The 14,620-nt window shown below is 44.3% G+C and overlaps 3 protein-coding genes and 1 long non-coding RNA gene across 4 annotated transcripts; all 4 read right to left on the bottom strand.

Annotated features, from left to right (window-relative positions):
• Window positions 1-2,730: 2,730 nt before the first annotated feature.
• Window positions 2,731-3,233, bottom strand: LOC309490543 (histone H3.2-like). Its single transcript, XM_082159775.1, has one exon. The coding sequence runs from the start codon at window positions 3,190-3,192 to the stop codon at window positions 2,782-2,784; it is 411 nt and encodes a 136-aa protein (XP_082015901.1). The 5' UTR covers window positions 3,193-3,233; the 3' UTR covers window positions 2,731-2,781.
• Window positions 3,234-3,916: 683 nt separating this feature from the next.
• Window positions 3,917-4,376, bottom strand: LOC309490551 (histone H2A-like). The gene has a single exon (XM_082159789.1). The coding sequence runs from the start codon at window positions 4,338-4,340 to the stop codon at window positions 3,954-3,956; it is 387 nt and encodes a 128-aa protein (XP_082015915.1). The 5' UTR covers window positions 4,341-4,376; the 3' UTR covers window positions 3,917-3,953.
• A 653-nt stretch (window positions 4,377-5,029) lies between these two features.
• Window positions 5,030-7,085, bottom strand: LOC309490621. Its single transcript, XR_014202774.1, has 2 exons — window positions 6,731-7,085; window positions 5,030-6,238 (listed from the first exon to the last, which is right to left on the bottom strand). It is a non-coding gene; the product is annotated as an uncharacterized lncRNA (long non-coding RNA).
• Window positions 7,086-8,563: 1,478 nt separating this feature from the next.
• On the bottom strand, window positions 8,564-9,306 carry LOC309490530 (histone H1-like). The gene has a single exon (XM_082159749.1). The coding sequence runs from the start codon at window positions 9,255-9,257 to the stop codon at window positions 8,649-8,651; it is 609 nt and encodes a 202-aa protein (XP_082015875.1). The 5' UTR covers window positions 9,258-9,306; the 3' UTR covers window positions 8,564-8,648.
• Between the last annotated feature and the right edge of the window lie 5,314 nt (window positions 9,307-14,620).

Raw genomic sequence — 14,620 nt, 5'->3', positions numbered from 1 at the left:
TTTGAAATTAAATTTTGGTATGTTTTAGCTTACCTCAAGGGCATCCAAGATGTAGGTGTCTTTTTTTCCGCAGTAGTTTCAATTTTGATATTTTTAGGTCAAACCGTTCTTGTCTGTCAGTCATATAATGCAGGTCGATGGTCACTTGTCTCAAACAGCATGCACAGAGTCCAAATTAAAACAATTCCCCGTCGTCCAAATTAAACAATTCCCCATCGTAAGTACACATTGATGGCCTAAGACACGAAACGAGCGGTTTGTGTGAGAAAACGAACAGTTTTTATATCGTTTTTACCTCTTGAACTCAGCCACGGTTTCGCAGTAGCCAAGGCGACTTCTAGTGTATATATCTATACCCGCCCGCGCTCTCAGATCACTTGGACGTGGCTGAGTTCAAGAGGTAAAAACTATATAAAAACTGTTCGTTTTCTCACACAAACCGCTCGTTTCGTGTCTTAGGCCATCAATGTGTACTTACGATGGGGAATTGTTTAATTTGGACGACGGGGAATTGTTTTAATTTGGACTCTGTGCATGCTGTTTGAGACAAGTGACCATCGACCTGCATTATATGACTGACAGACAAGAACGGTTTGACCTAAAAATATCAAAATTGAAACTACTGCGGAAAAAAAGACACCTACATCTTGGATGCCCTTGAGGTAAGCTAAAACATACCAAAATTAAATTTCAAAGTGAACTATCCCTTTAAGTCAATGGAGTTGGACAAAAACTACGATAAAACCTGTTGGAATGCATCTTTTTCAGCGATTTTTGATGGAACATATCAGTGAACACCCCTGACCACTCGGTGAGTTTCACGTCTTTGTAAACGAAAGTTTAATGTGTTTTTAGGACGGAATCTTCCAGTGCATATAGACAACCATTGTGGGGGTGGGGGGGAGCGAAATAAACCTAAAATTCTCGGGACAGCAGCATGTGTCCAAATTTTAATCTTAACCGTTCTATTTCATCAGATACGATCTGTAAACAGGGCTTTAAGTGTAAAATACCGAACTTGTCCTTTAATAGAGCAACATCATGGGAGATACAACTCATGAAATCTATCAAAATATATCAAGAAAAGAAAAAGAAAAAACTCATTTGACCATGTTTTACTCAAGTCCAGATGATATTAAAAGTGACATGAAATGATGTTTTGTTGATTATTTTCCACTACTGATTAAGAGTCCAAATGTACGCAGTCAGTAAAGTTGTGAAAGAGTATCAAACATGATCCTGCATTTTAGCATTGCAGTTTTAATATAGTAATTTTGTCTGTGTCGCCATTGTTTGTGTTTTCTAAATTCACATTATAAAAAGGAGAAAAAGAAAGAAAGAAATGAAAAGAATACTTAAATGATACATGTACAAACACAAACAGGCATAAACAGAAGATATAACAGATGTGCCTCTCTGTTATGTATTCATTTTACTTTGTGATACGACGTCTTGTGTCCTTCTTCATTCACTGTGAGTTTCATGGTGAGTTTGTTTAAAATCACTTTTCATTATAAGCCAGTTACTATAAAATATATGATCTTTGTGAAATACATTTCACAATTTTTTATACGAAACAAAGGTCAGGGTTGGGATTAAATCACATGTGCTCTAGATTTATTTTGGGGGAGGTGTGTGTGTGTGTGTGTTTGTGTGTGTGTCATGTGACACGGCGCAGGTTTCTGTCAGGTCCTGTAAGCGAATGTATAAGGCTTCCTTGTAACACACAGACAGATTCTGTTAGTTGTCTTTCGTTAGTCGAACGAAGTAGTCAGAGTGAAACATGTCTGGAAGAGGCAAAGGCGGTAAAGGACTCGGAAAAGGAGGCGCTAAGCGTCACCGTAAAGTGTATATATATATATATATATATATATATATATATATATATATATATATATACATACATACACACACACACCCTTATCTATATAACCCTCTATGTTTGGAAATGTAAAAAAAAAAAAAGAAAAAAAAAGAAAAAAAAAAAGAAGATATTTCCTACTGACATACTATAGCAGAAGATATAAATAACTGGCTCAAAACCATTTTTATACATATTACATTACATACTTCCATAGTATGAAAAAAGGCAAAGGGACCAGAAATGGTTTGGTAACCATCATTCTATAAAAAACCTTTTTTGTGTTCAACAGAAGGAAGAAATCCATACATGTTTAGTCAGAACAACTTGAAAGTGAGTAAATGATGACAGAATTTTTTATTTTAGGTGAACTGTCCCTTTGAAGAATAATGTTAACATGAAACCTTATTCTAAAGTGTTACCAGTGTCTTTTGGAATAAGTACACATTGCACTTTTTTTTTTTTTTTTTTTATAAAATGTATATGTGGCATCAAACAACCAAACTGAGTATTTGTTACAAATGAACATGAAGATGTCATCTTAATAAATTATTCTTCCCATAGTAAACTAGTTATAAAAAAATAAAAAAATATAAATGTTACATTAATTACCTACAATGTTTAAAATGAATATAAATAATCAGATCATGTATTTTCAGTCTAATAATGACCCGATCTAAGCCATTTATGGTTCGCCTTCATTTCCTGCCTGAGCAGTGACACGGTGTGTGTTGTTGAAGCTCGATATACGGTCTCTTCTGATTATTCAGATCTGATAATTCATTTTAAAAAAAACACCATGCTGCGTAGGACCCTGATGTTTAATATTCGTTATTTTCTGTTACATTAGAAATTCCCTCGTTCAGAGTAATTGATGTGGCTCTTAAAAGAGCCTTTTGTGGGTTGAAGCAGAAGCGGGTTTAAGCGCGCTCTCCGCGGATGCGGCGAGCCAGCTGAATATCTTTGGGCATGATGGTGACCCTCTTGGCGTGGATGGCGCACAGGTTGGTGTCCTCAAACAGACCAACCAAATAAGCCTCGCTGGACTCCTGCAGGGCCATGACAGCGGAGCTCTGGAAGCGCAGGTCCGTCTTGAAGTCCTGAGCGATTTCTCTCACCAGCCGCTGGAAGGGCAGTTTGCGGATCAGGAGCTCGGTGGACTTCTGATAGCGGCGGATCTCCCGCAGAGCCACGGTCCCGGGCCGGTAACGGTGAGGCTTCTTGACGCCGCCGGTGGCCGGAGCGCTCTTACGGGCGGCTTTAGTAGCGAGCTGCTTCCTCGGGGCTTTACCACCGGTGGACTTACGAGCGGTCTGCTTGGTTCTTGCCATTGCTGCAGTCTTTCTCTCTGTCCTGCTTGCGCTGGAAATACTGCTCTACGTTAAACACCCGCTTTTAAAGCATTGAACCGCCACGAGCTCATAGTGACGCGATGTTGCAGGCCTTCTGATTGGCTTATATATATATATATTATGCGCATGAGTGCCAGCCAATGACTGCGCGTTTCGTCTTTTCAAACAAGCGATGGGTTTCCCACTCGAGCTGCTTTGTTCCATTGACTTAAGTTTGCCCGCCTTTATACTCGCAATATTGTATTTATTAGTTCTGAAATACTCGCCTTAATTCCCAGTGCTTGTGCAGATCTCGGATTAGAACAAAATCACAGTATAAAAGCACTGCAGCAAGACAGACTAGGCCAGGGTTTCCATCCTCGTGAAATGGGGGATCAGTAGATCAGCCCTGCTACTAAAGGGAAAAGACTCGACCAATTTTTTTATTTTGGATAATTTATTAAAATATTCAATATATTATCAGAGCTTGGAAAACAAATTTATTTTTAGATTAAGGGAGATGGATTTTGTGGTAAAAACATTAGGGAGTCATCGTGTGCTTACAACATGCACAACATCAACTGTAAGGTCAATCGTCGAGGTAGACAATCATACACTAGTCGTTTGGTGGGTCATTTTTCCCCCCCAACCAAAATATTTTATACTGTTTATAAATATTAACAGAGAAAAGCGCTCGTAGTCAGATAATATGAGTGGCTCTTAAAAGAGCCGTTGTTTCAATAACCCAGTATTCACTATGCTTATTTAGATTTGGCAGGTTTCTCGGTCTTCTTGGGCAGGAGCACGGCCTGGATGTTGGGCAGCACGCCGCCCTGAGCGATTGTCACTCGGCCCAGAAGTTTGTTGAGTTCCTCGTCGTTGCGCACCGCCAGCTGCAGGTGACGGGGGATGATGCGGGTCTTCTTGTTGTCCCGAGCGGCGTTTCCAGCCAGCTCCAGGATCTCAGCGGTGAGGTATTCGAGCACCGCCGCCAGATAAACAGGAGCACCGGCTCCGACGCGCACAGCGTAGTTTCCTTTGCGCAGAAGCCTGTGAACACGGCCAACGGGGAACTGCAGTCCCGCCCTGGAGGAGCGAGTCTTAGCCTTCGCTCGGGCTTTACCGCCGGTTTTGCCTCTGCCGCTCATTATGTTTTTTAGATCGATTACTTCAAACACCTCAGTCAGAAGTGACAGAATGAAATTATTGTGGCTCCACACACTGTCTTTAAACGAGAGTGACAATCGCCCATTGGTTTAGAGTCTGTAAAGATTCAAACCAATCACTGAACTTCCCTCCAAAGCCCAACCCCCTTTCTGGCGGGATTATGAACAAGCATTAATTATCTGTAAAACAGAAGAGATGAAACCATTGAAATTTAAAATTACATAATATGAAATTTAAATAAATACAAAAATAGATATTGTACGCTGTTTCTACCAAATGTGCTGCACACCTTTCACACTCACACACACACACACACACACACACACACACACACACTCACACACACACACACACACACACACACACACACACACACACACACTGTACACTGTAAAAATAAAAGGTGCCTGGAGGAACCTTTTGGGGTTCTTCACTTTGCCACACCGGCGGAACCGTCTGTAGATCCTCTAGGCACCCTTTAAAAAGGGGCGGTTCTCTAAGGAACCACACAGGTTTCCTGAGGAACTCTTATATAAGGCACTGTGTGGAACCACTGTGGGTGCCTCCAGGAACCAAATTTCAATTTTATTTTATTTGTGTTAAATTAATTTCATGTTGTTACTATGGTTACCACCATTAACTTCTATTATAATAAACAAACTGAACCAAATACAAAATAAGAATTGTTTATTACATATTTTAGATCCATTTTAATACATACACTTCCATGCACTTGAAAAAAAAAGCTAGTAATAGATTAATATCAATGAATACACACAAAAAAAAAAAATTGTATAATACATAAGTAACATGAATAATCAACCATGTGTATACAATAGGCTACACAAGAAAAGACATCTCATCAAAATGCATGGAAAACACATGTTCCATGTAATAAATCAATGTAAAAAATTAAAATTTTGACTAATTAAAAATGTCCATCTTCACTTAATTTTAAAACATGTGTTTCAGTCCGCTTGTTAAGTCTGACGTCACTGTTTCCAAGTCCAAAAGCTCTATCAGATGCCAAAAACAAACAACAAACAGTGCTAATATACACTCATTGTGCTGTAATATTCCTGAAAATTAGGATCCTAACCTTTATCTCTATTCCGAAATCTCAGATGGTTAGTTATTCAGCTATTTTGAATCATAAAATGTTGAAGTCTGGGATGCCGTGAGACTGGAGACTGAAATGTACACTATGCCTTTTGAAAAGCTTAAATGTGTGACTTGAATCAACAGTTCCCATAAATGGTTGTTGAGTATTCTCAATATCTAGAAACAAGATAGAGAAAGTAGAAGAAGAGGTTTCGACCCGGAAACAGAATTCCTTATGTCACAACAAGCAGAAAACATTTTCCATTTTAACAGAGTTAAGGTGCAGTAAAATGATCTGTTGTTCTGTGAATGTTCACTGGTGAATTCAGTCATTTCAATAAGAATCCACACGAGCAGCAATTTTGTCTTTTTGCCTGTGTAATTTCACGAAATTCACAAATGTGATGCACCTTTACTCGCTGCAACATAAAATGCAATCAATTATAAAATCTTCACAAGGGACACGTGAGGTACTTAACGAGTTAGAAAAGTGAAAAGGTGCATCAGCTTCATTTTCTGTTTGCTTTTCCTCTTTTCTGGTGGATGGTCCAGGCACTTCAGTGATTTTCAGGTCTACAGGAGGATTTTTATTCTTGATCAAACTTGTATTTCAGCTTACCGAGATCCCTGCAAAGTACAAAATTTACTGTTAGTAAGGTTATTAAAGTTATTAAATAATTTCCTCAGCCTTGTGACGTTCCAAACCTGTTTGACTTTCTGTCTGTGGAACCCGAAAGCAGATCTCAGGCATAATGCAACCCGTCACCATTCAATATCACTGCATGAAACACAAGCATACATTTTTTTTGTAATTCATTCAAACTATTCTTATGTACACTTGTCTAGTTCAATTCAATGCAACAATTTATGTAAAAATGGTTAAGCTCCAAAAATGTCCCAGAAAAGATCCTAAAAATAGTCAATGAGTTCACAACTCATGTGTTATGGGTTGTGTTGTGAGTCTTCTGAAGTCATATAATAGCTTTTTCCTTTTTTTTGTCGAAAAAGACTAAACTTTAAGTTATAATTCAGGGTTCAAATGTCGTATATTCAAATGCATATGATTAAGGTATAGCCTATAAAAAATGCATAGCATTATTAGCTCCAAACCTGTGATATTATTTTTCTGAGTAACATGAATGAGATTTGAGAGCATGAGGGAAGATTTTCAGAGAATAACTTATTAAAAAAGTACACAGTCAAACAATACAATTTCACACAGAGAAAGTTCATAGTAATAAAGTACTTGCATGTGTAGTAGGTAACTTACTGTAATTCAATGTTGCCTCTGAAATGTTCAGATTATTTTAGAAATGTACTGGTTGTTCTGGGGAAACAAAAGAACAAAGCTGATTATTCACAACATAATATTTATTGACCAGTAAATGGCTTTAAAATGGTATTTGAGAGAATGAGGGCACCTGTAGTAAGTAAAGTTAGGCTAAACAAAAACAGACCAAACTATATTAACCTGCTTTTGTTATTCATAACAAACGCCAATGACGACAGCAGGAATCAGCTACATTAGTTAGGCTATCTCAGCAATTTGAAGACACAGTTTTACAGAATATGTTGAATTGAAAGACTAAATCAATCTAAGACAATAAGTCAATAATTTCCATTTGTTCATTAACTTACGTTAGATCAACGTAGTTAGCATCGCGGCTAAAACCTTCATACCAGATACTGTGCAATAAAAGAGTGGTAACGTTAAACACTGTAAAAAAGTAGTAATGTATAATCAATTTAGTTTATATATATGTGTGTTTGAATATATAGTGAGTAGACTCTGTATTTATATTTATTTGGCGAGTTTACAAACCTTGTAACGGAGAGCCGATCCAACGGAGGAAGCTTTGATGAGAGGAGCCGTTACTTTCAAACCCGATGACGTCGATCAGCTGAGCTTTGATTGCGCGCGAGCAGCGCGAGGATCACTGAAGCGACGACAGCAGAGGAATAGCAGCAGTTTCGTGACAGAATAAAACTTTTCTCCTCCTAGTTCTTCTTCTTCAAATAATAATTTATGAAGAAGTAGGTAAAAATTATTATTTTATTACTATTATTTATTCAATAATAATGAATGAATTCTTATTAATATTATTATAATTTAGTGTTGTTGTTGTTTAAGGTTTAAATTAATCAACAAAATAGGCCTATAGATACTAAATAAATGTAAGCTACCCAGGTGAAAAAGACGTAGGCTACTGTTAAATGTATTAAAAATGCATTAAAGTATATTTGTATTGTAGGCATACTAAAAACACACTCAAGTACATTTTTAATAGTACGTCTTTTTTCACCTGGGTATGTATACTGAATCAAACTTAAGTAGCCTATAATAATAATAATAGGATAATAATATTCTCATTCTGGCCTCACAGAACCATTGGGTTCCTCCAGATGCTGGCTTTAACATAAGAGATCTTCCAGGAACCACTTAAATGTTAAAAGATCTTCCAATAACCCTTTTATCGCATTCAAGTTCCTCTATTTTCCCCCAAAGCACTTCGAGGTCTCATGGTAATGAAAAGGTGACTCCAGAACCTCTGAACTAAATACAAAGTGCTTAAAGGATCCCATAAGTTCCAGCAAGAACCTCAAAGAATGTCAATGCTCCTCCAGTAACCCCTACTATAGGAGAAAGAGCTTTGAGGCACTTAAATTACATTTTGAAGTTCCTTGAGTATCCGACAGGATATTTGAGGCTCCTTTAGTTTTTACAGTGTATATTCTGGGGACATTGACCGTCTGATACTGTACAGTATACTGTTCCTATTGTAATATTGGAGGGTTTTTTTTATCACTGTCCATATTGTTGGATGTGGGTTGTTTGTATTGTCACAGTTCTCCAGCATAGTGTTGTGTGTATATTCTGTCTCTACTGTATTGTACAACATATTTCGACTGATCATTGTCTGAACCCTCCTAAGTGTTTTTTTTTTTGTGTGTGTTTTTTTTTTTTTTTTTTTGCCATTTACAATAAATTCCTTAAAAATAATGGTTTACATTTATTTATTTTTTTTAAACAGTTTTGACTTGTTTGTTCAGATTGCTAAGAGGTCAAAGTCAGATCTCATCTATTCGTTTTCAAACTTAACACAAATCATTGATATTAACGAGTTTTGCTCTTATTCAGAATTAGTGGGTGGCTCTTAAAAGAGCCGTTGAGGAACAAAAACTGGACTTTATTTCTTTTTGGGCGCTGCCTTTTTAGGCTTGGCGGCTTTAGGTTTTGCCGCTTTAGGTTTAACAGTCTTTGCCTTTTTTGGGCTCTTGGCTGCTTTCTTAGCGACTGCTGGCTTCTTTGCCTTCTTGGGGCTCTTAGTCGCCTTCGTAGCGGCTTTGGCTGCGGGTTTCTTGGCCTTTTTAGGAGATTTCTTGGCGGCGGGATTCTTAGCCGCTGCGCTCTTGGGCTTCTTGGCAGCAGCGGGTTTCTTGGCCGCGGGCTTCTTCGCTTTAGGAGCCGCTTTCTTCTTGGTCTCGGCTTGCTGCTTGTTGAGCTTGAATGAGCCCGAGGCACCGGTCCCTTTGACCTGCACCAGTGTCCCTTTAGTCACCAAACTCTTGATGGCGATTTTGACGCGAGAGTTGTTCTTCTCCACGTCATAGCCGCTGGCAGCGAGCGCTTTCTTCAGCGCGGCGAGGGACACGCCGCTCCTCTCCTTGGATGCGGACACAGCTTTGACGATGAGCTCGCCGACGCCTGGACCTGCTTTCTTGGCTTTCGCGGCGGACTTCTTCTTGGGCGCTTTAGCCGGGGCGGCAGCAGCGGGTGCTGGGGCGGTTTCTGCCATTTCTCTCTGATTGGATCAGTGTTTCAAACGCTGTCTCTACTTTCAGCAATGAATGACGTTCGACCGGCGCTGCTCTCTTAAATAACACATGAGAACCTTATAGACTCAACCTGCCCGCTCGGCCTCTGTGCGCGTCCACGAGCCCCTCACGCGTGTATTTTCTTCTCTTACATTTGGTTCAAAACTGGAGTGGTAAAATAGTTTGGTACAGTCAAAACAAAGTGAGCACCAAGCAGAGGTTCTGAGCTTTCATTGGAGACTAAAATACGACGCTGATGAAAAGTTTCTTTTGCGTCAGATCAAATCCAAGGCGAGCATCAGCCACGGGGAAAAGCTGCGTGTAAATTTGATGGATAGTTTAAGTGGAAAGGTTGATAAAAGCCTGAACGCGTCATCTGTGTGTTCAGCAAACAGTCTGAATTAGAGTTTTTATGAAATCAGCATCAGGGAGGGCTGTGAGGAGGCTTTCATACAGATGTTGTTGTGGGCAGCTTGAAGCACACGAACATCATCCGGAGGCTCCGAGTCTCTCTGTGACTCTCATGTCAGCAGCTGATCTGTCCTTAAAATAATAATAATTTGTATTACTTTTAATAATAAATATATAACCTTTCAATAAGATTATGTACATCATATCACCTAAATAAAAATGTAAATCGTCATATTTGTTTATCCTTATTCGTCATTTATCTCAGTTTTCGGCATGTGAATGAGGATCATGTAAAAACTGATCTGAATGAGCTGCTCATTTAAGCAAGGCAGAGAAAGTGACTCAAAAAACGTACTCGGTTACCTAACGTAACCTCTGTTCTCTCTAGAGAGGGAACGAGTATTGCGTAAGTTTAGCTTACGCTACGGGTAAAGTCATCTTTTCTCGAGATATGAAGCAAAAAATTATCCTTAATTTTTATATCTTGTCAACGCAGTGCGGCAGCAAGCTGACCTAGAGCAGGCAATCTAGCGTGCTCATAGGCTGCTCTGCGGCAACTGCAGCAGCCTATCACTGAGCCCTTAGCGTGACGTCACGCCCAATGAGCGCGAGCAGCGCGCCTACGCGTCACGGCCGAGGCGGGGCGTGGCAGAGGGTATAAATACGGGCTGAGAGGCTGCTTTCACTGGTTTTTGTCGCAGAAGCGAGTGAGCTCGTGGCGCGAGCACGGCGGGTTACGCAATACTCGTTCCCTCTCTAGAGAGAACAGAGGTTACGTTAGGTAACCGAGTACGTTCTCTTACGAGAGGTTCTCTCGTATTGCGTAAGTTTAGCTTACGCTACGGGAACTCCCTTGTCAACGCCGTGCGCGCCCGGCATCCACTGAATGAGTCCCAGGGAAGCCCGGGGAACACGAGAGTGTGAGCCAGGCGGCCAATGATATGGCTAGCGCAAGTACATAAGCACATAGTAGGGGGAACAGAACGGCGCGGCCGGTCTGACTAACCAACCCTTATATTGTACAGCTCAACCAGGAGGGCTAAATCAAACAGCAGTAGCCCGCGCACAGAAGTGGGCCGGCCTACGCGAGATTTAGACTGATAAAAGTTTAGCCTGCAGGGCGGGAACTTCTAGATTGTAAAATCTAACAAATGTAGACGGGGAGGCCCAGCCCGCCGCCGTACAAATGTCATGAATAGAAATTCCGCTAGTCCAAGCCCATGACGAGGCCATGCCTCTAGTAGAGTGGGCTCTGATGCCCAAAGGGCATTGCAGGTCTTTAGACGCATAAGCAGCTGCAATAGCGTCCACTATCCATCTGGACAGAGTGTGTTTCGAGGCGGCGAGACCCTTGGTGCGCCCACCAAACGAAACGAAAAGCTGCTCCGAGCGCCTCATGGCGGCGGAGCGCGTAATGTAATTTCTCAGCGCTCTGACAGGGCAAAGGAGATTACTGTCAACTTCGCTGCCGGTAGCCGGCAAAGCTGAGAGAGAAATGACCTGTGCTCTGAAGGGTGTGCCCAATACTTTGGGGACATAACCGTGTCTCGGTTTGAGAATGACTTTAGAGTCATTAGGTCCGAACTCGAGACATGCCGCGTTAACTGATAACGCATGCAGGTCACCCACACGTTTGACTGAAGACAGGGCTATCAGAAAAACGGTTTTGAGCGTGAGGTATTTCATATCCACAGTTTCCATGGGTTCAAAGGGATGCGCTTTCATGGCCTCTAAGACCAGGGAAAGATCCCAAATAGGAACCGAGGGGGGTCGCGGGGGGTTCATCCTCCTAGCTCCTCTAAGGAAGCGGATAATGAACTCATTCCTCCCTAATGCGCGGCCCAGCGCCGAGTCGGAAAAAGCTGATATGGCCGCAACATATACTTTGAGCGTGGAGGGGGACCTGCCCATGTCCAACAGCTCTTGGAGGAAACAAAGCACACGCGACACCTCACATGTTTGTGGATCCAGCCCTTGGGCGGTGCACCATTTATTAAACACAGACCATTTAGATGTGTAGAGCCGTCTCGTAGAGGGAGCTCTAGACTGTGTGATCGTGTTCACAACCCCTATTGGCAAGTCAACGGGTATCCGTTGACTATCCATACATGCAGAGACCAGCGCTCTGGATGAGGATGCCAGATCGAGCCGCGGGCTTGAGAGAGAAGGTCTCTTCTCACCGGTATCGGCCAGGGGGGTGTGTCCGCCAGCCGTATTAGATCTGGGAACCACGGGCTATGAGGAGCACCGTGTGGCGCGCTTCCCTGATTCTCCCGATGACTTGTGGCAGCAGAGAGACAGGGGGAAAAGCGTAAAGCGGGCCGCTGGGCCAGGTTTGGGCCAGCGCGTCCTCGCTCTTGGAAAAGAACCGTGGGCAGTGCGCGTTGTCTTTTGACGCAAAGAGGTCGACTTCCGCTCTGCCAAAACGGCGCCACAGCGACTGGACTGTTTGGGGATGCAAAGACCACTCCCCCAGGGGAACATTGTCCCTGGACAGTCTGTCTGGACCCTCGTTCAGGAGACCCGGCACATGCGCGGCTCTCAGCGAGCGCAGTGAGTGCTGAGCCCACACAAGGAGGCGTTCCGCCAGGGCGCAGAGTGTTTTGGATCTGACACCGCCCTGACGGTTCACATAGGCTACCACTGACATGTTGTCCGTGCGGACTAGTACATGGTGGCCCTGTAGGTATGGGAGGAAGTGCTTGAGCGCTTTCTCGACCGCCAGCATCTCTAGACAGTTTATATGAAGGTGACTCTCCTGGTCTGACCAAGGGCCATAGACCGGTCTGCCCTCTAATAGCGCTCCCCAACCTAGGTTGGACGCATCTGTTGAGACAACTTTCCGGTGCGAGACAATTCCCATCGTCACTCCCGTGCGATACCATTCGGCTGCTAGCCAGGGCTGCAGGGCTGAAACACAGCGATGATCCACTCTGACTCGTAAGCGGCCGGCCGTCCAGGCTCGGTGAGGCACTCGCGCTTTCAGCCAGCGTTGAAGCGGGCGCATGCGCAGTAAGCCCAGCTGGAGCACTGCTGCAGCTGAGGCCATATGCCCCAGGACTCGCTGGAATGTCCTCAGCGGAACCTGACTGCCCGTCTGGAAAGACGCGGCGAGATGTCGAATGCGGCGCGCGCGCTGCTCTGACAATCTGGCCGTCATAGCCACCGAGTCCAGTTCTATTCCGAGAAAGGAAGTCGACTGGCGGGGCAGTAATGAGCTCTTGGTCCAGTTGACCGAGAGACCCAAGCATTCCAGATGGCTGAGAAGCGCTGTTCTGTGAGACAAAAGCTCTGCCTCTGACTGCGCGAGGACTAGCCAGTCGTCCAGATAATTCAGTATCCGCATTCCTTGTCTCCTCAGGGGAGAGAGAGCCGCGTCCATGCACTTCGTAAATGTACGGGGTGCTAAAGATAGACCGAACGGCAGGACGGTGTACTGATATACCCGACCGTCGAAGGCGAATCTCAAGAATGGCCTGTGACGGGGTATTATCTGAATCTGAAAATATGCGTCCTTTAGATCGAGAGAGATGAACCAGTCTCCCGGGCGAATTTGCGCGAGGATTTGTCTGGTTGTGATCATTTTGAACGGCCGTCTCATGAGAGCTTTGTTCAAATGTCTCAGATCTAAAATAGGTCTCAGCGCTCCGTCCTTCTTGGGTACGAGGAAATAACGGCTGTAAAAGCCCGACTCGCTCTGAGAAGGATGCACCTGTTCTATAGCCCCTTTGTGCAGCAGCTTTGCTATTTCTGCCTGAAGCAGATGCGCTACTTCTGTATTCACTCTCGTCTCTGTCCGTGCTAGAAAGAGCGGGGGACGGCGAGCGAATTGAAGCGAATAGCCGTGCATTATAGTATTCAGCACCCATTCTGACACGCCCTGGATAGCTTGCCATGCTTTCGCACACATAGCTAGGGGTCGAATGATCTCTGGGTTCGGATCGCCGCGCTGGGCGGGATGGGGAACCTCTATCAGAGAGGACGGGGCGGCGCGCGCGCTGCCGGTGCTCGAATATGGGGGCTCGCGAACAATGGTGACTGGCTGTACAGCACATAACGGCTCGGTCACTGGGGACGGGGCACATTTTGATGCTAGAAACCCGTGGCGCGAGAGCGGCATGAGGTTTAACGTGTTTGATAGTAAGTGCGCGCGCTCGTGAGCGGGCACAGGGCTTACATATGCAACACGGCCAGTGTAAGGGAGCTTTAGAGGATCTGCGTCCCGGGATAACTGTGTGACAGAGTGGGCAGTGGGTAGGTGTGGGCACGAAAGAGCGGGCACATTCTCTACCTTTAGCACTCGAGCGGCGCGTGCCCGCTTTATGAGAGTGCGCTCTGTGAGCGTTACCGGGGAGATCGTGTTTGTGTGTAGTGGTGAGCACTGGGGCGTGGGCACAAATTCTACACTCATGACACCTTCGGCGTGAGCCGGAAAACCCGAAACCATACTCTTTATGAGATTTCTCTGGGTCGCCGTGAAAACGGCGTTTGTGTGCAGGCGAGAGAGTTGTATTACTGGCTCGTTGGCTGCGATGTAAGCTGCTGCAGTAGCCTTTTCTAAGGGGACTGGCAGAGCTGGGCGCTTTGATGGCGGTCCGGCCGCAGCGGGACTCAGCCATCTTTTCCTCCTTGCAGCCGCTAGGAGGACTTCGCGGGCTCAGGCTTGAGCGTCACCTTGGGCCGGGGTCCCCGGGGGGGAGGCGGTTTGTGACGGCTGGTTGAGCGCGACCTAGGGCGGCCGCCCTGTCGTCGCTGCGAAGACGGAGGCTGGGCAGAGCGCTGAGAAGAGTTCCGTGCAGGAGGCTGCTGAGAGCGGCCTGCAGAAGAGCTCGAGCGGCGGGGCAGGAAGAGATTCATCGCCTGCGACGCCTTCTGCACCTCCGAGAAGCGATCGACGATCCCGGCGACCGCTGGGCCGAACAGGCCGGTGGGA

Source organism: Leuciscus leuciscus (genome assembly GCF_965113295.1).
Source record: "Leuciscus leuciscus genome assembly, chromosome: 25".
In the NCBI taxonomy this organism is placed as follows: domain Eukaryota; kingdom Metazoa; phylum Chordata; class Actinopteri; order Cypriniformes; family Leuciscidae; genus Leuciscus; species Leuciscus leuciscus.
The sequence above is the reverse complement of the archived record's forward strand: the minus strand, read 5'-3'. Positions and strand labels throughout refer to the sequence as shown.